The sequence below is a fragment of the Xiphias gladius genome, chromosome 10, assembly GCF_016859285.1.
Source record: "Xiphias gladius isolate SHS-SW01 ecotype Sanya breed wild chromosome 10, ASM1685928v1, whole genome shotgun sequence".
Classification (NCBI taxonomy): Eukaryota; Metazoa; Chordata; class Actinopteri; order Istiophoriformes; family Xiphiidae; genus Xiphias; species Xiphias gladius.
In genome coordinates this window covers 21,608,938-21,633,794 of record NC_053409.1, presented here as the reverse complement: position 1 = coordinate 21,633,794, position 24,857 = coordinate 21,608,938, and the positions used below count along the sequence as shown (strand labels likewise).

The 24,857-nt window shown below is 41.0% G+C and overlaps 1 protein-coding gene across 7 annotated transcripts in view; it reads right to left on the bottom strand.

Annotated features, from left to right (window-relative positions):
• actn1 (actinin, alpha 1) overlaps positions 1 to 24,857 on the bottom strand; it is a 94,658-nt gene that overhangs the window by 27,383 nt on the left and 42,418 nt on the right. For all 7 annotated transcript variants that reach the window (XM_040137900.1, XM_040137901.1, XM_040137902.1 and 4 more), the window contains 4 exons: positions 7,238 to 7,352; positions 6,190 to 6,309; positions 961 to 1,047; positions 253 to 340 (listed from right to left, as the gene is read on the bottom strand). In XM_040137900.1, the coding sequence (XP_039993834.1) occupies positions 253 to 340; positions 961 to 1,047; positions 6,190 to 6,309; positions 7,238 to 7,352 (410 nt within the window). The remainder of the gene's footprint in view (positions 1 to 252; positions 341 to 960; positions 1,048 to 6,189; positions 6,310 to 7,237; positions 7,353 to 24,857) is intronic.

Sequence of the window (24,857 nt, the reverse complement as noted above, 5' to 3'; positions counted from 1 at the left end):
GCCAAATACGAAAATGCACCAAAGCGAATTTTCCACTGAGGTTCAGACCAAATACACACTGACTTTAGGCAAGGTGATGGCATCCCTGTTTATTCACATTCTTCAGCCTAATTTTCCCTGCTTGAAGCAGAGATTTTAACCTCCTGACGGCTTTCTTCCACAATCTTATATTATTAAACGTAACTGCATCTATGCGTGTAAGTAAAATGCCCTTTTTAATTACCTATCACGTTTTCCTCCCTAAAGCCTTACCTGATGTGAAAGTTTTGGATGTTGACATTCTTGTAGGGTGCAGTCTTCCTCTGGCACCACAACAGGAGGCCCTCTTTGGCAGATGTCTCTGCAGTTGGGAAGAAGGGATCATTGTGAAGTTGGAGAAACTCTCAGGCTTTTACTTTGACCGACTCTCGACTAATCCCTGTTTAGTGGTGGATTAAGTGGAGGTGAAGTGAATGGGAAGCATGTGTTATTGCTCGGATGTTTCACGCTCTCTTGTTTCCAGTGGATACTGAGAGGTGTCTCGCATTCTGTTGTACCTAGAGAATGAAAGTACCGTACTCTAAAACACGCTGTGTTGAAATCTAAAGCTTAAAAAATATAAAATAAAAAAATCAAGCCTGATCACTTCTGATATTTAGATAACATGTTAAGTGCATTAAATACATTTGCCAAGGAGAGGAGCATATCATAAACATTTCCCCCTCCAAAGGAAAAGAGTATTCTCTGAAACATTCATATTCAAATCAATGTGCATTAGCTCAAGTCTATATCTGGAGTTGTGCAGTGTTTTTAAGCTCGGTGAGATGCGTGACAAAGGTCTTTACGCTGAGACACCGTGTCAATGAAAAGTGCTTTCAGTTGCAAATTAAGACAGTGAGCAAGAGTTCTTTTCAATAAAGTGAATGACTAAAAAGTTTGTGGACAGGCTCCCACACACACACACATACACACACACTGTACCTTCCACTGAAATGTCTTGGATGGCAAAGCGGAGGATTATGGTCCAGATCATTCCCAGGGTCATCTTAGCATTGCCATCTACGATCTCTGAAAGAAGGGAAAAGCAACAACGTTTACATTTTAGAATTTACATGCTTAGCAGCCACTCGTAATTCACACCTCTGACGTCTGGCAGGCATTCCCCATAAGGAATGATGCTGCGATTTCGAGGCAAAACGCTGGCTTGATGTCTAGGTTAGAACTGGGCTAAATTTGGCTGAAAAGTATAAGAGAATTGGTCAAGCTAGCTTCAGAGCTCTATGGCGATGTCGGTCTGTCGGGGTTGGATGGATGGCCATATATTTTGCACAGACATTCTCGGTACCCAGATGACGAATCCAACCGACTTTGGTGTTCCTATGACTTTTCCTCCGGCAGCGCCATTAAGTTGAAGGTTGTGGTTTTTAGTGAAATCAACAGTCTCAACAGTTTTTGAATGGATTGCTATGAAATCTGCTACCAATATTCAAGCTCCCCAGAGGATTTATCCTAATAACTCTGGTAACACATAACCCTTGTTTCAAAAAAATTGAAAAAGGCACTATTTCAATGTGTAGTTAGGACCTTACATTGAATTAAAGTCATTTAAATTATGTTTTAATATGTAGAAGTTCTAAACTAGATGTCTACACAGCTTTTGACCTGCTGCTCCAGTGCTCACTGGGCTGCTATCAACAGAGATTTACAATATGTACAGTAGCACATTTTTACTTTCCAGTGTTAGATTTCCAATATTACAAATCGTCAATAACAAGGAGTGCAAGAGTTAAAGAAATGATGCCCTGATACACAATTGTTGGCATTCAGTAACATCTGGAAAGCGAATGTGATGGAACACACTAATAGACACTGACAGACCAAAAAAAATATTTAAAACTACAACCATGTTTTTAAAATATGCCATATATGATAAATATATAAATATTTATAAAATATTTATAAACAGCTTTCGTGGGCCTTTGAGGTCAGGAACCCATTTGGACACATAAAGACCAGATAATCTGCTGATTCAATGCCAAAACTCCTGTTTAGCTGACAGTATTGCTAAAAGGGGAAACTGAAACAGTGAGTACTAAACCCTTATGAATGAGACGTGTGATGATTCAGTCATTTGAGCCTGAACGTGTTAAGCTGTCAATCAGCTGTGTGCCTGTAGCTAAAGGCTGTGAATGAACTGCCTGTTTCCAGTCCTCTCTGTATTGTCGATAATGAAAATCCCCTCCACCAGGTCACCCTGTTTGCCTGCCTTCCATAATCATTCGTTTCTCCCTCTAATCCAATAAGGCACAGGGCACAGCAGCGCCGTGGCTGCTCGGCTGTGACGGACAAACTTGGACTGCGAGATGTCAGTCAGATGTCTGTAGATGTAACGCGGCGTGAAAGACGGCTCGGATTGAATTAGGAGGCGGAAAAAGCTGAGCCCGGTGGTTGAGGCTGACACATGTAGGTACATGTTGAGAGTGGCCCTAATGAGCATGACTGATCAACCTGGGGGAGGAACACAAATCCTTTTAATTCCCTTTGAAACTACACCCCCCCCCTCCTTCATCCCCCACCCACAACAAACCCCCCGATGAGTCGCATGGATCTGAGCCTTGGACTAGTCCCATCCCATCACCACAGTTAGCAGGGCCGCTCGGCCAGGAGGGGATTCCAGTCAGCTAATCTGTCTGGAATGCTGGTCTGGCTTAGGAGCTTTTATACCGGCCTCTGTGCACTGCAAAAAAAAAACCCCAAAAAAATCTCCATCTTATAAAGTAATTTTTGTCCTTCGCTGAGGCCCAAGTATTGTTTTCCTCAACAAGTTAAGAAAAAAATCTGCAAATGCAGTAAATGAATTACAGCTAAAAAGATTAGTTGATTGATTAAATGATAGGTAATGCTAAAAAAAAATTCTTTGGTTCCACTGTGGTGAAGGTGAATATTTGCTGGCGTATCTTTGCTCTTATAATATTAAACTGAAAATCTTTGGGGTTTGGACTCTTGGTCGGACAAAGTGACTGAACACGTCTCCTTGAGCTCTGAGAACACGTGATGGTCATATTTACTATTTCCTGACATTTTATAGACCAAACGGTTAATCAGTTAGTAACACTGATTGATCCTTGATTGCTCGGTGAAAAATTTCTGACGAAAAAAGAAAAACTGCTAGTGGTGTAAGATTATATCAACTTGTTTAAGAAAAGGTTACAGTTAATTGATCATAGTTTTGATAATTGATTAATTGTTATTGTGTCTTCTACAATAGTACGTGGAATATCTTTTGGTTTTGGACTGCTGGTCAGACAAAACAAGGACTTAAAGACATCTCCTTGGCCTTTGGGAAAATATAATGTGCATTTTTTCACTATTTACTGAAATTTACATTATTTTACATTATTATGCAGCAATGAGCCACCCTCTACCTTTTGTCAAGATGTGATCCCGATTCTGTTTCAAACTTTTCAAAATTATTACAAAATTTTAAAACAAACATTCATTAAAATTTAGACATTTTATTACAAAACCTATTTTTTAGTGAACAAAAGAAGGCAAACTTCTTTTCAAATGTTACATGTTGTCAGTACACAAACTACTATACATGAACATACCCTTTACAAAATCCTGTCTAAAATTGGAAAAATCGTGATTTAAGATTTAAACAAACACTCTAAATCAAACATTAAGCTACTACTCTATGGAGACATCGTTCCTCTTCTCTCCCTTACCTTCCTCTGTTCTTTCCTGTCAACTCTCGACTGTCAGCTCTGTAGTAAAGGTTTAAAAAGCCAAAAATACTATTGAAAAAAGAATACAAGACAAAAAAAATCTGTTTTCGAGTCAATATCGACTTTTTGTACTTGACAGATGACTGGTGCTATGAATGGATTTCAGTCGGTACCAAAAAAGGAAAGAGGTTCAAAATTCAGCCCTAGTCAGGGTACTGGCGTCTGTCCACCTTTAGTAAATGCAGGTTGATTTGTTTTGGGAACTGTTTCAAATATGAATAAAATAACGATTTTTTAGGAATCTATAATAAAAATGACTTGATAAGAACAATTTTTATAGTGTGTGCATTCACCACAGAGCCGAGGGCAGGAGCAGAATGCGAAGCCAAGAAGTCATGGAGAGGCGGAAAGATGTGGAATCATTACTTTAAGGATCCACGTTCATGGAGATATAGCTGGATTTTACACTAACCAAATGAATTATTTTATTAAAACTTTTTCCTACCTTTTCCTTTTCACATTTTTGTGGCTGACAGTGAATGACACAGAAAAAGCTACCGATGGAAAGCGTAGAGGGGCTGAACACAAGGGGTCAGGTGGGTCAGAGGTTGACCTTATTAGGCGTTGGGGTGAGGTCTAAAGAACAGGCCCGGGCCTTTGAGAGAGCCAGATCCCCCGTGTGTTTAACCTGGATTTGACTCATTTACAAGGGTTCATATTCTTGAAAGGGTCGGTTTTCCAAAAAAAAAAAAAAAAAAAATTCAAAATGACATATTTTCTTTCTTACTCCCTGTGGTGGTTGGCCATTCAGACAGTTTTGTGTGCTTAAGTTCTGGGATATTTGCCAACAAAAGGGGGATAAACAGAGGGCCCTGAAAATGACATTTGTCAACAGTTTTCATGGGAACTATTATTTCAACAGAAAGTAGCTCCACCAAAAACTGTTGACAGTGAGTTTTTTGGATGATCCAGAGTAAACAGGATATTTCTGGAGGGACATGTTGTTGAGTTTCTTGAATGTCGTATTTCGGAGCTTTTAGCAACACAATCAAATTTTTGTTCCCCTTCATTGGATTGGGACAGCAGAAGAAATCTCAGAGACAGATATCTCAACACCCCTTGCGCTCAAAACTAAAACGATCTGCATGGCTAAATAGCACAAGGGGGTTGTAGAAAAAACATGCGTATTTGGTGAACTGACACTTGATGATCCTTCAAATATTTTGAGATCACTTCGTGGACATAGTTTGAATTTTCTGTTTGCAACACATGTGCAAACTCCGTCAATTCCAGAAAGCCCCAGAGGGGCAAGTTTTTTTGTGAAAGAGGAAAATAGATAACTATTAAGGGAAAGAGAGTGAGAGGGAGAGCAGAGTGTTTACTCTGCTGAAGACTTGTTTACTCTCGGATGGGAGGAGGACAGACATCCCCGAGTTATTTGTACTGAACAATGAGCAGCCTCAACCCCGGAGGGGATTGCTGATCTTAAGATCTACTCCCAGAAAATGCACTGCAAAGCACAACCTCCACCGGAAAACTCTGAAATAAGGATCTCATTAACCGCACAGCAGTCAGCGGCACTGCCTTGGTAACGCAAGAGAGAGCGAGAGGGCCAGAGAAGAGACATACATACATAACTATTCACAAGACAACAGTAGATATTGATTTGGCTGATGGCCTATTTAAAATCAATGCTCCCCAATGTGAGATGTAAACAAACTTAGAAAAGGTCAGGTGTCTTTGTGGTAAATCCCTGACCTTCATCGTCTGGCGGAAATGTCAGTAATACAGAGATGTGTCAGCACTAGCCAGTGATGGAAAGTAACTAGGTACATCTACTCAAGTACTTTACTTATGTAAAAATTTGGTGTACTTTTACTAAACTTGAGTATTTCCATTTCATGACACTTTATACTTCTACTCCACTACATTTCAGAGGGAAATATCGTACTTTTTACTGAGCTACATCTATCTGATTACTCACTTTACAAATTAAGATTTAATGCACACGACATATGGAGAACTTTTAAAATACGATGCACTGTAAAAGATTTACCTACCCAACAGTATGAAAAAATTTGAGCTCAACTGGTTAGTCGATTAACAGTCAATTATCAGAAAATTAATCCGCAGCTGTTTTGATAACTGATTCATTTTGGACAAAACAAAACACTGTGAAGGTTTGACTTTCACTTTTCACTATTTATATAAACATTAATGCAAGAAGTAGTCATAATCTAATGATGTAATATATTATAGTAAAACAAATTAAGTGTAACTGCATTGAATACTTTTACTTTGATACTTTAAGTACATTTTCCTTATTATAAATTTCCAAATTTTAACATACTTTCATTTATAACATAATTATACTTAAGTTAAATTTTCAAAGCAGGACTTGTAATGGAGTATTTTTACAATGTTGTACGGCAATTTTACTTAAGTAAAGTACTTGAATACTTCCTCCACCGCTGTCACTCACCCTCTGCACCAATAGACACCAGCTTCACTCCTTTGCTGGCGATAAAGTCGAGTGCCTTGTTAACGTTAGAGATCTTGTGGACTCTCATCTTGCCTCTTTCTGGTTTGGCCAAGCGTTCACCTAAACAGGAAAAGACAGAAAATTTGAAACAGGGGATGATGAGTATTGTTTGGCAGTTTTCTCTAAGATCTCACATTTAAAATAAATCAATTCACTTGTAGATGAAAAGGTTGATACCACTCTCATATGAGTCCAGTAAATATGAAGCAACAGCCAGGAGGGTGCTAGCTTAGCATGAAGAAATGGCTACCCTGGCTCTGTCCAAACTTTGGACAGAGCCAGGCTAGCTGTCCCGCGCTGCTTCCATTCTGTGTGCTAGCTGGTGGTTGTAACTTCATAATATAAGACACAGTTAATTCTAATAACTGTTCAGTTATCTTTCAGTATATGACATTTTTCTCTTTTCTCTTTCTGTAAAACATTTGAATATTTCTAATGACTCATCTTGAACTTGGGGATGGTTACATGAACTTCTCCAATCAAATGTGATTTGGGGCAACCAAAAACTAAGGAGAATATATATAAAACTGCTCTTGACTGTTAGCTTGTGAGCTGTGGCTAGCAGAGAGATATCCTATCATAGTAGGAGATGTATTTGTGGATATCAAATGGTCTCTTCTGTCTTCCGACTCGGATTTAACAAGACCTCTGTATTACTTAACCGCTTTTTAGCAACACAATCAAATTTGAAAGATTTAATTTAAGTCTCTCTCATAACTAGACCCTGCCCACATATTCCGTTTCACTTACAGAAGACAAAAATGTTCTAACTTCTGTTTCACCGTGACTTTAATGATAAAACAGATATGAGAGTGGTATAAATCTTTTCATCTAACTTTCAGCAAGAAAGCATATAGGTAAGTGTATTTCCTAAATGTTGAACTCTTCCTGAATTGTTGATCCTGGTATCCAAAATCAACATGTGACAAGTACTGCCCATGTAAACTTTTTTCATTCACTTAATCCTGTTAAGTAAGGAGCTTTTTACCTGAGATGACCTCGAGCAGCAGCATGAGTTTCAGTCCATCCCGGAAGTCCTCCTCGATGTTCTCGATCTGCGTGCCTGCTTTCCTCAGGTGAGAGTTACACCAAGCTGTAAATGTCTACAGAGATGGGAAAAGAGGACAAAAACCATCAGTCGCTGCACTTACAGACATGCAATCTTCTGCAGAACGCATACCGCATGTGTATGTACTGTGTCTAAAATTCCAACATGAGCCACCCAGGTGCTTGCAGGGTAAGCAACTTTGCTTGTGAAGCTACCAGAGTCTCTTTGTGTTTGTTCATATTGCAGAGTTATTAAATTCACACTATTTTTACAATCTGTTGGCAGTGGCACCAGTCCAGTAGATTAAACCCAGCAAGGCTAATATCAGCACAGGCATAATTATATTTTCGGCTGGGTAAACATTAGAGCAGCAGGTTGATATGTGAAGAGGTGAGATTTTTTTTTCCCAACTGGATGATGGAGGTCATTAGGTCTCTAAGGGTCTACAACCACGCTAAAACGCTCACAATAACAATGCTAACAGGCTGATGTCAAGCAGGTATAATGTTCACAAACTTAGTTTAGCTTTTTAACTAATTAGCTAATTAGCAGTGAACACAGAGTATGCAATGTCGAATTTTTTTGTTCAGATATCTGGTCATGAACCAAAGTATTGGACAAATAAAAAAGTTAAGGAGTCACCAAAGTAATTACAATTCATCCTTAAGGGGACATGTATGTGCATGCCAAATTTTATGGCAATCCATCCAGTAGTGTTTGAGACATTTCACTCAATACTACAAATGTCAAACTCATGATAGCGCTAGAGTAAAAGTCAGGGAATCATGAAAGTCCTTAATATTCATCCCCTGGAAACCATGGATGTCTGTACAAAATGTCATGGTAATCCATCACATAATTTTTAAGATATTTGAGTTTGGACTAAAGTAGTGGACCTATAGACAAACACTGCCATTCATAAAACCATGCCGCTCACTACAATCTGTGTTTAATGTGTTTGTGAGGAAAACGCTGAATCACTACCAGCTCTGTGTGTGTTGTTTTGTAGCCAAACCCGACCTCTGACCTTTTGGTACAAAGGGGAGGTAACTTTCCTACAGGGACCAATGAGATGTGAGACCAGACCCTTAAAAATCATATTTCAATAAAACTCTGTGGTCTCTAATAAAAGTGTGTTCTGTTGGATTATTCACACGCGCCCACCCTTCGAAGTTTCCCTGTACTGCTAACAAGCTTATGTACTGCATTTTCTCCACGGAGCCCCAACACACTGGAGCATTGTATACTGTATACAGTAGGTGTAGCAGGCCTTGGATTCCCTGGCATTAACGGCATGCAAACATGCTAACGGAAAACATCTGGAGCAGGATCTCAGCCACCCAACGGGAGCTGGCACAAAGAGTGGGCCCATCACGCGCGCTTCTGTGAACGCCTCTTTATGAGTTCCTGGGTTAATTACACCCGGGGCCCAAACATCAGGCACCATGTTTCCACAGGGAGCAGAAGGAGGACCTGCAGGAGCAGAGCCAGGCGTTTATGAAAGCCAGCACTGTCTTTTCACTGGCCTGCCTTCCACTGCCGGGGAACAAAAGCCACTTAAAAGTCACTGGCGAGCTGGTTCGGAGCATTAGTGGAACTTCCGCGATGAAGTCACTCTTAAAATGGAGTGGCATGAGGTTTACACGACCATCAATAAACTAAAGTGTGGAAGAGCCGGGTTTCAGATGTGTGCGAGTTTGCTGGCAAGTGGTGGAGTTTCAACCAATGAGAAAGCTGAAGGAAAACTCTGCGGATACTGCAGAAGATGTGGAGGGAAAAGAGCAGATTATATGGTGTTTTATCTACAAAGGTAGAACTGACAGAAAAAGACCAGCCGTGAAGATTTATGTGCTACTGGCAGGCACACGCCCTCGGCCTCTAAGATACTGAAGTTATTCTTATGAAGTTAGTAAGTCATGATTTAAGTCAAGCTCTAACAGGCACTAAGATATTTCAATTAATGCTAATCAATAGTCCCTGTAGACGCCTGCCAAAGATTTAAAAACCGTTGAGGCAGGGCTGTGGTGTCAGCAGCCAATGTGAATACTGTATAATTTAATTAAAGTGTCAAGAAGAGCGTCTGCTGGCTCTGCAGGTTCAGGTTCTCACTGTGTTGTGGGGTTATTTTTCCAGGATGTCATTTTTGAGAAGTGTCATTCCCTTTTCTCTTCCTTCCCTTTTTTGGGTTACTTTCCCACCACTTAATTAAACACTAATGTCTTCAAAAAAATGACGGAAAGAGAACTTTAAAGTTTGCATGTTTGCAACTCCGAATGGCAGCAAGAGGTAACTGAAAACTTTGACCTTTAATGTACTGATATTATGTTGACAAGTCATCGGCAAACTAACAATTTCACTTGGGAAAATGGGGCTGAAGGGCAGAAAATTTCAAAGGGGGATAGGACATGTGTTTTAAGTAGATAACTGAATGCATTTTTACTTAAAACTCCTGCTTAGTGCAGCTTTAACAGGACTAGACAGCTGAAAATGTCAAAAGGCTTTGAGCCAACCCGCAAAGAGCACAGTTGTGAAAACGACTAAAAGTTCACAGAAAGAATGTTAGCTTGTTAAATGTGCTGGAAGAAGGATAAATGTGGCTGCTCGGGGCTGGACGACAGGCCTCCCCCTGACAAGAATTAGCCGGCCCTCCTGCAGTTCCTCTGACTCTCTGGGTTTGGCAGCAGGTCACAGTCCAAACCGGCAGCCACCTGCACTGTCACATGACCCGCTGGCTGTGTTATGGTCAACACTCCCAGGCCCTTCAGGTGTTCTGGGGCTCTTGGCAGGGCACGACACTGAGTTACCGGTCCGCTGGTCACAGTGACAGATTACTGCATGAGCAGACAGTCAGATAGGCGTTCAAACGAAAACCTGTGGTCATTATACTCTAACGCAATCTGTAAATGATGTACTCCAGCCAAAAAGGTGTGAGAAATATATATATATATTAAACTAGAATTACCACCTTGTGGGTTGTATGCCTCCACCGACCAGTCAAGTTGCAATTTACATCCATGTCTGTCCAGGCTCATATAATACATGTAGTGGAGACTTTGAAGGAATTTAATAAAACGTATTAAGTGTATTTTATCATAATTAGCGCATGAATTCTTGAGTTATGGCCAAAAATGTGCTTTGAGAGATTACAATGACCTTGACCTTTGACCACCAAGCTCTAATCAGTTCATCCTTGGGTCCAAGTGAGCGTTTGTGCCACCTTTGAAGAAATTCTCTCAAGGCGTTCCTGAGATATGCGTTCGCAAGATTGGGACAAACGTCAGATCGATCAGAGTGACCTTGACCTTTGACCTCCAAAATCTAATCAGTTTATCCTCGAGTTCAATTGAATGTTTTACGCCAGATTTGGGGAAATTCCCTCAAGGCATTCATGAGATATAATGTTCACGAGAATTGGATGGACGGACGGAAAGACGGAAGGACGGACAACCTGAAAACATAATGCCTTCGGCCACGGCTGTCACTGTTGCAGAGGCATAAAGAAAAAGAAGGAAAGAAATTGCGTTCACTCTGTGGAAACCAGTCCTACATGCTATCAGAGTTTAGGGTAATGCTAGTGTTATTGAAAGTTCACCAGCACCAGCATTATTACCCGAGATAGTGTTAGGTTTTCCATAGAGTTTGTTTTGTCCTCATCCTAGAAGTCTTTTCCCTCATAATGTCGAAATTGAAAACACGCTGTCCAAAAATACAAACAGGTATATAAGTTAAAGTAGCCAAACAAGGAGTTAGAACAAAATAACAGTTTGATCTTACATTTTTTATGATCATTCATAAAATAGTAAGTCTAGCTAGATCTACACTGCTTTGTACTAAGCTAACACAAATGGCTAAATGGATACTGGAGGTAGCTTCATATTTTAAGACAAAATTAAATAAAATATACCCTTTCCAATAACTGTTGAGTTGAGTTATCTTTCAGTATACACTAAATATATGTCCCAAAAAAAAAGATAAAGATTTATTTTGGTGACTCATCTTTAATGCGGGGGATGGATCTTTTTGCCTAGCCTCAGTCATTTCGCATAGTAACACACGGTTCTAATTTTAAAACAACTCTGGAAACATTAAAAGATAGCCAGGGACAGAAACCAACTCATGGAGCAGGCTAGCTACAGCTGAAAACATCTGGCAGCGGCAGTAGTCATTTCAGGGAAAATCGCAGTTGTCTGGTTTTGTCTACCAGTGTCTGAAATCCGGGACCTATTGTTTCAATGATTAATAAAAATCTGCTACCATTATTATTGTAAACTACAGACAGCGTGCGCCAGGCCAGACTGGAATGGAAAGCACAGACACAGAACCAAAGGCGGGCGAGGCTTAGCGGTCAATTACCGGCATTAGGTAGTGGCAGGTAAAATGACCACTGTGCCTTTGATTTCCATATGACTCTAGTATGGCTTTTGTGAAAGATTGACAGAAACTCAGCACAACATAATTAACTGTGTTGGTGGACCACTGAAGGAGCTAACAGAGAAAAAACGTACTCCTGGGATTTCAGTTGCTATAACTCCAGTGAAAAGTGAAGACGTTGGGTTTTCCCGGTGCGGAGGGGCGGCGGTATTCGTAGCCAAAGGAGGTGGCAGGATGAGCAGCATCATCACAAACATGTTCTGAATGAGTACCACTAGTGAGCTTCCCCCTGGAACACTCTTACAGCATTATCAGATACAGTACCAAATTTTGCTTTTTCTATTCAATCTGCTTTTGCTCAGCCAGCTTCATCTACTTCTCTGCCACACTGGAATTTTCCTTAACGCCTCGGAATGACTTTTTGACAAACTCCAGATCTGAGAACTGGTGCTAACTTGTTGCATTCCTCTGCTGATCATATGGGTTGCCGGAGAGTGGGTTGTGTAATAGCACAATATGAGCACAAGAGGAGAATTTTTTCCACTGTAGCTGCATTGCTCTGTAGTTTACTGAGACTGCTTTGGAAAACTGTGATGGGCCTAATTCATTATGTTCTTATAGAAATCTGAAAGAGTAATTGATTAAATAGACAAAATAATTGATAATGAAAACGATTGTTAGTTGCAGCCCCACTTTTCACACTAAAATGAAAAAAATAAAAAGCAATAAAAAATGCCCATCACAATGTCCTAGAGCCCAATGTGACATCGTTAAATGCCTGTTTCGTTCGACCAACACTACAAAACCCCTAAACAATCGATTTGCCATAATGTAAGGCCAAGAAAAAGAACAAATTGAAACATTTCAGACACATTTCCTGAACTTGGACCAAGAGATTGTTTGGCTTTTTTGCTTGAAAATGACGTATACAATTAATTGACGATCAAAATATTTGCCAAATAATTTTCTTTTGACCCACAAATCAATCAATCAATCAAATCAACTAACTGGTGCAGCTTCACTATGTATAATTGTCGAGAGGTTTGTGCAAAATGGCAGGTCTCATAAGCTCTTTGCTCTTATTCTATGGGACTGACACAAAGCTTTTATTGGCTGTATCACTGTTTTGGATTAACTGTGAAACCCCAATGATATTTACTTTATGCTGTTTATCTTAAATTGGCCAGTTACCTCAAAACAATTAAATACACCCTAAAATGTAGCGTGCATCACAAACTGCTGTTTAACAGCTGTTTCAGGTTCTGTCTTTTCCCTAAGCATCAGAACAGTTTACAGACCGTAAATGTAGAGTGATACATACAGTTCTTTGCTGTGCATACTGTAGTGAGTTCTGTATGTTCCCCGTGCGCTCCATGTGTGATTGTGTTGTCCTTGTACAATTTGTGTCAGTACAGCATGTGCTGCGGATTTCTGTAAGCTGTTAACGTGTCTGCACCGGAGTCCTGGAAACCAATTCCTGGTCGTCATGAACAGTAAAAATCACTCTCATTACCGCAGTTCAAACGCAGTCTGTTTCAGCTTCGGTGCGACATGTCGTGTAACGGAGTAAAGTGAAAGCGCGAGTGACTGGGCCTGCGGGGGGAAACTGGAGGGTTGTAAATTTTGAGGCCCCCCCCCCCTTCTGCTCTTGTCTGCCTCCTTTCTCTCTCGGCTCAGCCTCCCAGAACTGAGGCGGGCTGTAAAAACAACAGGGGTCAAGAGCGGGAGGAATCTGCTCCACATCAGTTTCAGGGAAAGTGGCCTGACAGCCTCATTACACGCAACAGTCTTCCCATGGTAACCGCTGAACGCGAAGCTCAGCGGGCTGAACTACCCCTGAGGCGAGTGTCTGCCTCTGTGGGTCACGTGTGTTTATTACCTGTGATGTCACCGAGGCACCATTTTGGAGGTGGTGTTTACAGTGAGCGATGCGGCGAAAGTATCAAAAAAGGAACTTTGCCGTCATACTCTTTGGTAGCGGTGAGAGCAGGGAGAAGCGGAAGCAAAGTGAGAGGATACCATGCTGGTACACGCGGTTGTACGTCACGTGTCAGAGACCGACACCTACATACTGTACTCTCTGGTGTGACTGTGGAAAAAAATGAGGAAAACTAGTGAGTTTTACTGCCTTTTTATGACCTGTTTTTCAAGCTTATATAACTTATTTTTTTAAATTAACTGATTCATTGTTCAGACTATGAAATGTCAGAAAATAGTGAAAATAGTGCACTATATAATCTCCCACAGCCCAAGGTGGTGTTTTCAGGTGGCTTGTTCTGTATGAGCTACAGTCCATAAACGACTATCAAAACATTAGCGCAATAGTTCGGCGTTTTGGGAAATGCACTTATTCACTTCTCTTGTTGAGATTTAGATGAAAAGATCAATACCATTCAAATGTCTTTCCACTGGACATTAAGCTGGAACCGGCAGCCCGTTAGCTAGCACATAGAACAGCAAATAACCCTCATAGAACCACAACCTTGTCACTTTTACACTCTGTTTTTTGTGTGGATTTAACAAACAAGATGTTACATGCTCATTTGTGACCGTTATGGGTTGCTATTAAGCAGATTTGTTACCTTTGGAGAGAGCCAGGCTAGCGGCAGTCTTTAAGATAAGCTAAGCTAACAAGCTTCTGGCAGTATTCCATATTTAGCGTACAGACATGAAAGTGGTATCCACCGATCTTCCCATCGAACCCTCAGCGATAAATTGGATGAGCGCATTTCGCGAAATGTCAAACCATTCTGTTACGCATCGTCAGGAGGCACATTCATTCCTGACTATCAAAATAATAATCCCAACTCAAAGTCCATTTACTAGCTTTTTCTGGAGCTTGATCTTCAAGTAATGTGATGGAGTGTGCTCAGTTGCCATGGACATGGATCTCTTGAAGCTCATTAGCTCTTACGGTTTCATCCATAGCACTTTTAGGACCTCTCGTCCTGACTGGCTTATAAATTAAGCATTAAAAGTCCATTCTTGAACTTTCACCTTGAAGACCTATAAAGAAAGCGTGACACGGTCGAAAGCTCTGGAAAAGGCCGTGGATCTTCGCAATTAGTCGACTCAACGATTAAATGTTTGCAACTTACGCTAGTCGGCACCAGAAATACCAGTTTTACCTATTTAGTTGTTGAATCGAGTGCTCAGCCATTCGCTGTTAGCACAAATAACTATATAAACCGTCCCTAACAATTAAAAAAAGCTTTACCTCCATGACAGTAAAGTACCGCATAATCTCACTAAACTCTGATGATTAAAAAAGTGCTTCATGAAACATAAATAAAAGCCCTAACCCCATCTCAGAGTTTTCTTTTTAAGAAACTCACTATCTCTCCTTGCTCCTGTTCCTTTCCCCACCTCTCACTCGTACACCCCCACCACCCCACTCCATCAATCAACCTCAGTTAGGAAACTATTTCCTGCTTCTCTGCCAGTTCCATATTAGTACAGTTCTTTTGCTGAAAAAAGCCAGCTCATGAGTGCGAGCCCCTGCCATATCCGAACACACAGGCAGGCAGACAAGTGTAGAGGAGAGAGGAAAGGCAGATTGCTGGCAGGGCATCCGACACAGGAAGGCGGTTTTCAACACCGCAGCTAGTTTCTCAAGCCCGAGTCTCCAGCTCAGGGTACCAGAGGGCCTCTCGTGTCCCGATGAAACCCCAGAAAGAGGCAAATAAATTGCAAGAAAAACGTCAAGCGAAATATCTTTCCAGCGTCTCCTCCAAAATGTTCAACGAAGATGGAAAGAGGAGCTGAGAAGAGGTTGAAGGAGGAAACCATTTTCTTTTTACAATCAAATCCACAACATAAAAACCATAACGCCACCCACAGCTAAAGCTGTAATAATAATGAAGTCTATCTGGATGAATTGAGAGGAAATGGGCCTTTATGGATCCCAAGGAGGTAAAAGTGTAATTTCTCTCTTGCAAAGTTTGTTCCCGCTGCCTTCGTTTCACTCCGACTTGTGGGGGGGGTAGAAGGTGCTGGTGGAAAGTGTTTCTTGTGCCAGGAAAACAGAGCTGCTAACAGCTACAGCACCTTCCTCTTTCTCAGACTCCCAGATGATTTCCTCATGTGTGAAGGATTAGGGCTTTGCGTTTAACCAGACGAGTTCACTGAGAGCACGCTCTGATTTAAAACTGCACCCTGGAGGGACATATGTGGAGGAAGGGAGCAGATGCCCTGCTCAAGGGTGTGTCAATGGGAAGTGATAAAGAAGGAGAGAACTTTTTCTAATTTACCGTTATAGCCCGAAATATAGGGCAGTATTTTTATAAGTGGTGTTAAAGTGTTCACGACGTCACATATTCGTCTTGAATGGAGGGAGTAACAGTGTAACACAGTCTTCTACAGAGAGTGCTGAGTTATGTGCTGTTTGTAGCCGTAATGGTGCTGGGCTAGAAAGTGTTTTCAAGCCCATTTATAGTGAGTCTCTCAGAGACAGTCAGTACTAAAAGTGTTTCATTAGCCCGGTTAACCTGCATGGGGTTTTTCTGAAGCCTCGTGTGATGTGTTTTGCTGCGACGACAGAAAACGAGGTCATAGCGTCTCTGGCGTCATAGCTTTACTGCAGAAATGAACCGGGGGGATGGGGGGGGGGTCTGTCAAACAGCCAAGAATTACAGCTGTTGTAGATGATGAGCAAAAAACCTACAGTTTGAAAAATGCAAACTTTCAAAAAAAAAAAAAAAGATTCTGACAGACGAGACAGTGTGAGTCTATGACTGGTAGACAAAATGCACTATTGTGGGTTTTTTCATGTTTCACTTATACAGGAGAAAAAGCTTCAGTGATGAGTGCTCTCTTCCCCTTGGATTAATGGTGTCTTACAGAAGTGCTTTTTTTTTTTTTTTATCCTCAAAAAGTGTTTTTTTCTCAAAAACAGATGTTGTAATAGGCAGAGTACAGAGAAAATAAAAAGAAGCTTGAAGAGCTATTGTGACTATAGTGCTAGCATTCCCAGCCTGCTAGCGTGTTGGCCGCGGCTCGCCGGCTACGGCAGTTCACAAACGAGCCCTGCGAGTACTCACTACAAAGGGTGTGACATTTTATATTGTTCATGATAATACTGGCGTAAACCTTAAAGTGATTTTTTTTTTTTTTTTTTTTTTGAAATGTCATACCATGATATTAATGCTCTGCTGTGGTTTGGAGTGTGTTTGAAAAAAAGGAATGACTTCACCAACATGAAAGTGTTTTGATGACATAACCTTGGGAGAAAAAGAGCAGAAGGTCTACATCACGCAACAAATATTTTATAATATCATCATAAATATTGTTAATGCAAAAATACCTTGAAACGCAATGATCGGCTACAGTCACGACATTACCAAGCCAAGTTAGCATGATGCCGCAACTTCTTACAGCGTTGCCAACTTTTTAGAGTGATAAAATGACATCATTTAAACAAGCCAATCTGAAATGCCCCTTAGTATGATGTCAAACTGGAAATACTAATAACATTCGGCATTTGACTTTTCCAAACTGGGGTCTGAATCAAGTTTCTATACTGGTATGATGGTACGGTTGGATGTTGCTATTCTTACGCTAATACGCCGCAAAAAAGTAGAAGTGGTGTAGAAACTGACCACAAACATTTTATGAAAAGAGATGCATTCATGTGCTTCATAAACACGGTATCAGAAGTTATACCAATTTGTGCCAAAAACAGAAAAATCGCCCCCTTTTAACTTGTCCAGATGCACTACAACAGTGTTTTTCGGATGACACCAGTCCACAAAAAAAAGTAATACGTGTTAACCATTTGTATTAGCAGGTATTCAACCTACACGTAACTCGTATTTGAGTGCCCAATCTGGAGTTTGTCAATATTGCCATGACAATAGGTACATTTTCAGTTCACCTGAAAACAGCTGTTGCAACTTTGAACAACAGCACAGGACGACAATGGAAAGAAACAGGTAAAGGATAACTTGATCTGTCTTCAAAATGATGCCTAAATTTGGTGAAAAAGTTGCAAAACATTAACGAAAACTTTTTTTTTTTTTTAAAAGCCCAAAAGTACAGATCCTCTATGCATTTTCTGATACTAAGTCAGTTGGTATTGGTAACAGATATACATTGCATCCTAAAATAAAAATGAACTGTCATCCAAAAAATAGAACTGAGAGGTGAATCAGAATTGAGAACTAAGGTCTGGCAGAGGGAACGGAAGATTCAGGTTACCGCTGCATTTAGTTTGGAGGTAAAGCAGGGGAAATAAAAGCCAACCCTCCACCGTGAAAGTCAGAGGGAAAACACAGCGGGCGACGCGGACACGCAGGACAGGCAAAATTGCTGTCTGGATGTCCCGCAGACTGCTGCACTGGGGCTCTGGGCATCTGACACGCAGAGAGAACACAGAATCCATCTCAGCAGCTGAGTGGGAGGCAAGAGAGCGGAGAGATGTGATGTGAAAGTCTGAAAAACCTGATTTTGGCGATGTGCATGCCCAGGGACAGAGGTGATGAAGACTCAGACAGAGGGAGACACGGTCAAATAGACAGAGAGAGGCAAAACAGAAATAAAGCAACAGGAAGACCAGGTGGGGAAGATGTATTTCTGAAGTTTTTTTTTTCCTGCCTTTTTGAACCGCCTTTCTGTTCTTTCAAGAGCAAGATATTAAGCCCTGAAACAATACATTTGCCCTTTTTATTGGTTGACAAGCAATTCGTATACGGGCCCACTCACAGCAAAATTTACGGTATAACAATAGAATTTCAGACCGAAGCCACTTTATTTCACTGGACTCACCACAATCAGTGGATTTACTGGCACAGGCCACGTAAATCCAGTGCCGGGCTGAGCTCAACTTTGGTCCACTTGACCAAAGGTATACATTGTGTGGAGCAAAACCAAATGTGTATGCTTTTATCTGTAACCCTGCTCTGCCAAAGTATGACTCGAGACAATGGATGGTGGCAGTAGTGAGACTGGAGTGAACGGCATTAATACATTCTCTTGAATTCTCTGTGTAAACTAACTGTCTGTAGGTTAGCAAGCGAGGGAGCAACCAAGGTTCCAGCAGAGCACATTTTTCTAGTCTAACTGGGATGTAAAACTTTTTAAATATGAATTAAAGTTAAACCATCACATAAACAGGGTAACAATAGGGCAGCTAAACAGACATTTTCTGCCACAGGGAGCCATGCACTTGTTTGTTTTCTTGACCAAAAACCGTTACATTTTCCAAGGACAAGCTGGAAAGAGGCTCCTACAAATTGCCTAGGGTGGCCCAGAGCGGACAGCTGCAGCCTTGAATATTGACAACAACGAAAAAAACAGTGAACTCTGTGAAAACTGTTTATCACCGAGGGCATTTTTTTGTTAAAGGATAATTTAGTTGTTTTTTTGTTTTTTAAACACTTGAGGTCTATGGCGACAGTTCTAAAAGTAAATCCGTTCTCGCTTTCAGTTTTACCTTCAGATAAATTGGTTTACATAACCTGGCTACACAGCCGGCTCGTTAAGCTATCTGACCTTTTCCTCGCCTTGACGGAGAACAATATTATCATAACCGATGGCCAAGACTACAAGAATGACACAGAAGTTGTAATCGTCCATTCATTTCACTGGTATTTTAGGGGGCTCTGATGCCCCCAATCACTGGAAACAAACACGAAGAGTTCACCTGACATCCACAGAAGCACCTGAACATGCAGACATTTAAACCTTGGGCATGAACGGCACGACACCGCCGCATAAAAAGAACCACTGCTCCGTCCATCCTGCTCAGAGTGACTCATGCACAGGAACAATATGACCTTTCTGCCTGCTGAACCTGTTGGAAAGATGAAGGGGAAATATGCGCGTCGCTCTCTCAGTTACAGCCTTCCCTATGCTCTCTCACCCCAACAGAGGAAGGACAGGAGTCTGGGGGCCTGCCAACTAACAAGGGGAGTGCGCTGAGGGGGTCACAGGTCACCATTCATCCCCGTCTGTCTCTCTACTCTAAAGCTCAGTGGAGGATATAGCCTGACTACCCACACATACACTTCTCTGACTCCAAAAACACTGACCAAGGCTCAGCTGAGGCTGCCACGCAGATGTTGTGTGAGTGTGTGTGTGTGTGTGTGTGTGTGTGTTTGTGTACGTGTGTGTGTGCAGGGGAGATTGACATGGACTGGGTGGACCGTTCTACTTCCTTGCTGCAGCTGGTCCAGTTTGTTGAGCTGACACTTACCAGTATAATCCCGGCACTGTGGCTTCCCTCATTGTCCCCTCAAGTTGGACCTCTTTCTCACTTTTCTTTTTCTTTCATTTTTCTACCTCTTCTATCACTTTCTGTAGATTCTGCCACAACTTTGGACTAAAAAGTGTGAAAATCTTTTATTTTTCCAAAAAGGACTGTTTGAAATTTTTAGATATTGGTGCAAATATGATACCTGAGTTTTGGTACTTATATCAAAAGAATATCTTTTTGATACGTTTGTATATATGACCATGTTTTAACCGTTTTTAAATTTAATACAATATGCCAAGCTGCTCAGTGCATCAGTCTTAAATAAAGAACTTTGCCTTCATAAAATGTATTTTATTGTTAGAAAAGTTTTCTGGTTTATATTACGAAGTATCTGATAAAACACTAAGTAAACAAGCTAAAAGATCTTACCAAGCATTCTATCAGAACTGGAACTTTTATTTAAATTATCGATTGATCTGCCTATTATGTTCTTGATTAATTGATTAGTTGTTTTACCTATAAAATGTCACAGTTTCTCAGATTCCATGGTGGCATCTTCAAGTGTGTCCTTTTGTCCAATCAGCAGTCTAAAAACTCAAAGATATTGAATGCGTAAAAAGATGGATAGAACACAGAGGGAAAAAAAAATTCTCACAAATGTTTCGGTATTTTTGCGTGTAAAGTTATGAATACGATTAATTATCAAAACAGTAGCCAATTAATTTTCTGTTGCTCAATTAATCGTTTCAGTTCTGAAGTCTATGCCAACATGTAAATGTCTTTGCCACGGACACATGTTGTTTGCCCTGTAATTTTTAAACTCATTGATTTTTTTTAACCCACAGAACTTCATGTTGGATTCTAGCCAAGATCTCAGGGTTTTTCTCAGGGTTTTCTTTTTATAATCAAAAGATTTAGAAATTTTATGCAGATTAATGGTACAGCTGTAAAAACTGGCTTCTTGGATTGATGAAGCTAGTTAACGTTCCCATCTCAGTTTAGACCTTCCTCTCTCTCCCACACACAATGTCCCGTGGCAGCCTCCCTCGTGGCCCACCAGAGAAGAGGAAGCATTCTTTCGTCCAGCCTTGCAGCCATGATTGAGTGTTCCAGTCACTCAGGTGCACCGTCTATCCGACCGGGCGCTCCAACAGGCTGTTACTGTAAAACCGCCGACTCAGCGCAGCCATCCCATTACACTTATCTATCGCCTTGGCTGCTGCCTCAGCACACACACGTGTGCACGGGGTCGAGTGCACATAAGCAAATGCACCCCGGAGCGTGAATGCGAGTATAAAAAAAAAAAATATGCTAACGCAGAAAAAACACACACAGCCTGTCTGCATACAACCTGTGAAAAAATGCATGTGTGCAGACTGTTTTACCCTAGATGCAAGCAAATGCAAGGGAACACACTTCAATACGTGGACTTTCACACATGCGTGCACACACTCTCCACAGTTCGAGCACGTGCTGACGGAGCAGTGAGCCAGCCAAAAAGTGCAGATTGACGAAGAATAGCAGCCATTGTGACCAGTCCACTGATATTTACTCTCTTGTGGCCCAAAGCGGCCCTGATGCATATTCATGTGTGTGTGTGTGTGTGTGTGTGTGCGTGTGTGTGATTGTGTGATTGTGTGTGTGTGTGTGTGTGTTTTATAATGAGAAGTCAAAATTTGGTAATAGCTCTTTATTCAGCCGAGTTCATTTGACAAAGAGTGGCTCGTCTGTGAAAATGCCGCAGACCACCTAACGGTTGCTATGACAACTACAAAAGCCTGGAGACCCACAAACAAACAGCTTGGCTTCGCCGCGGCTCTTAAAACCCACGTCCACGACTCCCCGACCGCTCGCTGGGATCAAACACACACATTCACACACGCACACACACACACACACACACACACACACACACACACACACACACACACACACACACACACACACACACACACACACACACACACACACACACACACACACACTCCACAACAAAATCATCTGTGGCGGAGAGAGATCACTGGGTAATTTCCTCTATGGTCCTTGTTGGCCTTAAATTCAATGACCCTCAAGGCGTGGTTCGGTGGAACCCAAGGATTTCCAGTTAAGTCATGTTGCTAAAATAATTTAAAAACAGCTGTTGGATGAAACATCCATTGTACTTAGATTTTCCAAAGGTTAAAAAAAACGAACAGTCTTGGAATGTAAGTAAATACATTTACTTAAATACTGTACCTCAGTATAGTATTTCAATTTTCTGTTTCCTTCTGTTTCTACTTTTTTTTACATTTCTGAGGCAAATATTGTACTTTAACCTGCAAAGCATTCAGCTGACAGTTACTAGTTACTTTACGGATAAAGATTTTACGTACAAAACATATGATCATTTTATAATAAAGGATTTATCTACCCAACACCATATAAAGTCGGCAAAATTAGCTCTACCTCAACCGGCTACAGCATTAACACGCTGCTTACAAGTTATTAAATAATAACAGTCCAACAATACAACATATACTAATATAACACTCTGAAATGGACCATTTAAAATAATAAGTACTTTTATTTTTGATATTTAAAGTACATTTTGATGATGATACTTTAGTAGTCCATGTCCTGACATATGTCTAACTGAGCATGACACACGCTGGTAAGAAGATACAGCATTTTAGCTGATCTCACAGCACACAAATTGGATGCAAATCCTTGAGCAGATGCTATTCAAATACAGCACAGGCATCAAAGAGGCCATGCTGAGCAACAAGTCATTCAAAAGCCCAGTGTGAACATGTATCTCCCTGCTTCAAGGGCTCAAAGCAGGAGTGTCCCAGCGAACAAAGGCCAGACTGTAGAAAATCCTGTCCTCTGTACTGTATGTGTCAAAGCTGAAGCTACAGCTCAGCTTTATGTTAACGAAACAAACATGGAAGACTGTGTACATACGGGAACATATGGCTGCAGGGAAAAAAATGACACAACATACTTAAAGATTTCCCTAAATATTATCAAGCCAGTGTAGGTCTCTGGCAGATTGACATATTCATACTTTACATACTTAAATTAAATTCTAAAGAAAGTCCATTGATTCAAAAGTGGTTTACTCGATGTCCCATACTGTGAACTCAAAGAGATTACGTTTTTCAGCCGTGTCTGTTTGTTGGTTTATTTGTCAGCAGGATTACACAAAAAGTACCGAACCGATTTTCACCGATCTTGGTCGTGGGATGGGCCTTGGGCCGGGGAAAAGCCCATTAAATGTTGGGGCCACTCCGGATCATTTACTATGAATTTGTATTTTTTTCTCTGAAGTCTGGTGTATGTTCTTTGCCATTGGCCTAGGGCGGAGGTACGCCCTCTACTGAGTGCCATTCTAGTTTAAAAATGGATGGTGCCCGGTGCACAGCAAAGACAAAAGGATTTTCTTTGCATTCAACGGGAATAAATTTGTTATCATAACGACTCAGCACAGTCAAAAGTCCTGAGTCATGCCTGAGCTGTTGGCGCTCTCTGACAACAGTCGGACGCCAATCTAAACAGTATGATGGGAAGTACAGTGGCCCACTTCACCCGAGTCATAACACAGTAGTCATGAGTCAGCTCGAGCTCGTGTGATGGGAAGCGTGTGGCTCGGTCCCGGTCCTGCTTTGTGCAGGAACAGCGTTTTTCACTGCTGACCGTCACCTGACTCAGAGAAATGCTGAGCTGGGAGGAGCCACACTGCACTCGAACAAAGGACGATTTCAACACATCTACACATCAACTGTACAGTATGTGTCCTGTTAAGGTCATTGTACTTATGTACGGCATTTCTATCCAACAAACTGGCTATTATCAGGACTAGAGACGCAACATTTTCTGCTAAGTTTAAAAACAAATACACATTCTGTATCATGCCTTATATTTTTCATTAACATGATTTTCTTATATCAGGACATCTCGGTTATCATTCGTTAACATATCCAAAGTAAATGGTACCTTACAAACATGTATGACTCATCACATCTGTTATTGGTTTCTCACTTATTTTGACACTTCATATCCTGCTTCATTCTTAAAAACCACGTTGAAATAAATTATTTTCCGATTTTTGTAGTACAGCTCTATTGTGACTTCAGAATGAGAAATCAGATAACGGAGAGGAAACAGCTCAATGCCATGACGACAACAACAATAATAATCAATTCCTAATTTAATGCAGCCATTGCTAAAAAAAAATAAAATAAATTTGTAATTTTTTTTTTTTAATAAAACCTAGTATATGGTGGACAGTAAACATGCTAGCAGATTAGCTCGCTAGCAGTAGTGCTAGCTTGGCAACCTTTGCAGGTTGTAGCAGTGCCTCGAGTCTCCCAAACTAAATACGGCCTAACACAACAATTTAAAAAGATGTTTTTAAAGGCATGTAATGAGCAGCTAGTTATTGAAGAAGTACAAAGCGGTCTGTATACCAGAGCCGGGCCGATTTATCGGTTGGCGGATTTTATCGGCTGATATTGGCCTATCAGATATCTATCAGATATATTGGTATTGACGTGTATGTTGTTCGATGTGAAAACTTTTTTTTTACAGAACATAATGCGGAAAAATATGCTTGGGTTAATTTAGAAATAATGGCATCACATTTGTGATGCCCCCTTCCACTCCCTCGTTTACAGTACTCTCAGCACTGTCTGCTATACATGTAGCAGAATACGCATCACAGCTGAGCAGACGGTGGCGCTGAGTCAGGCGTCGTCTTCACGGTATGTCGCTAACTAGTTTGAGAGATAAATTGCTGGAAAGTTAATAAACAATGACGCCCATGATTTTTCCTTTTGAAAACACAGTACATGTAACTCTGACATAACCCTGTCCTTGACAACCGTCATGTCGCTCATGCTTGTCACATCTGTTTGCTATGTTGGCGAGGTAGCTGGCCAGCCGTGGTTTGTCGGTAACGTAGCGAATTGGAGGGTAAGCATCAGAGCATCTCTAACCAATGAGATGCAAAGAGATGTA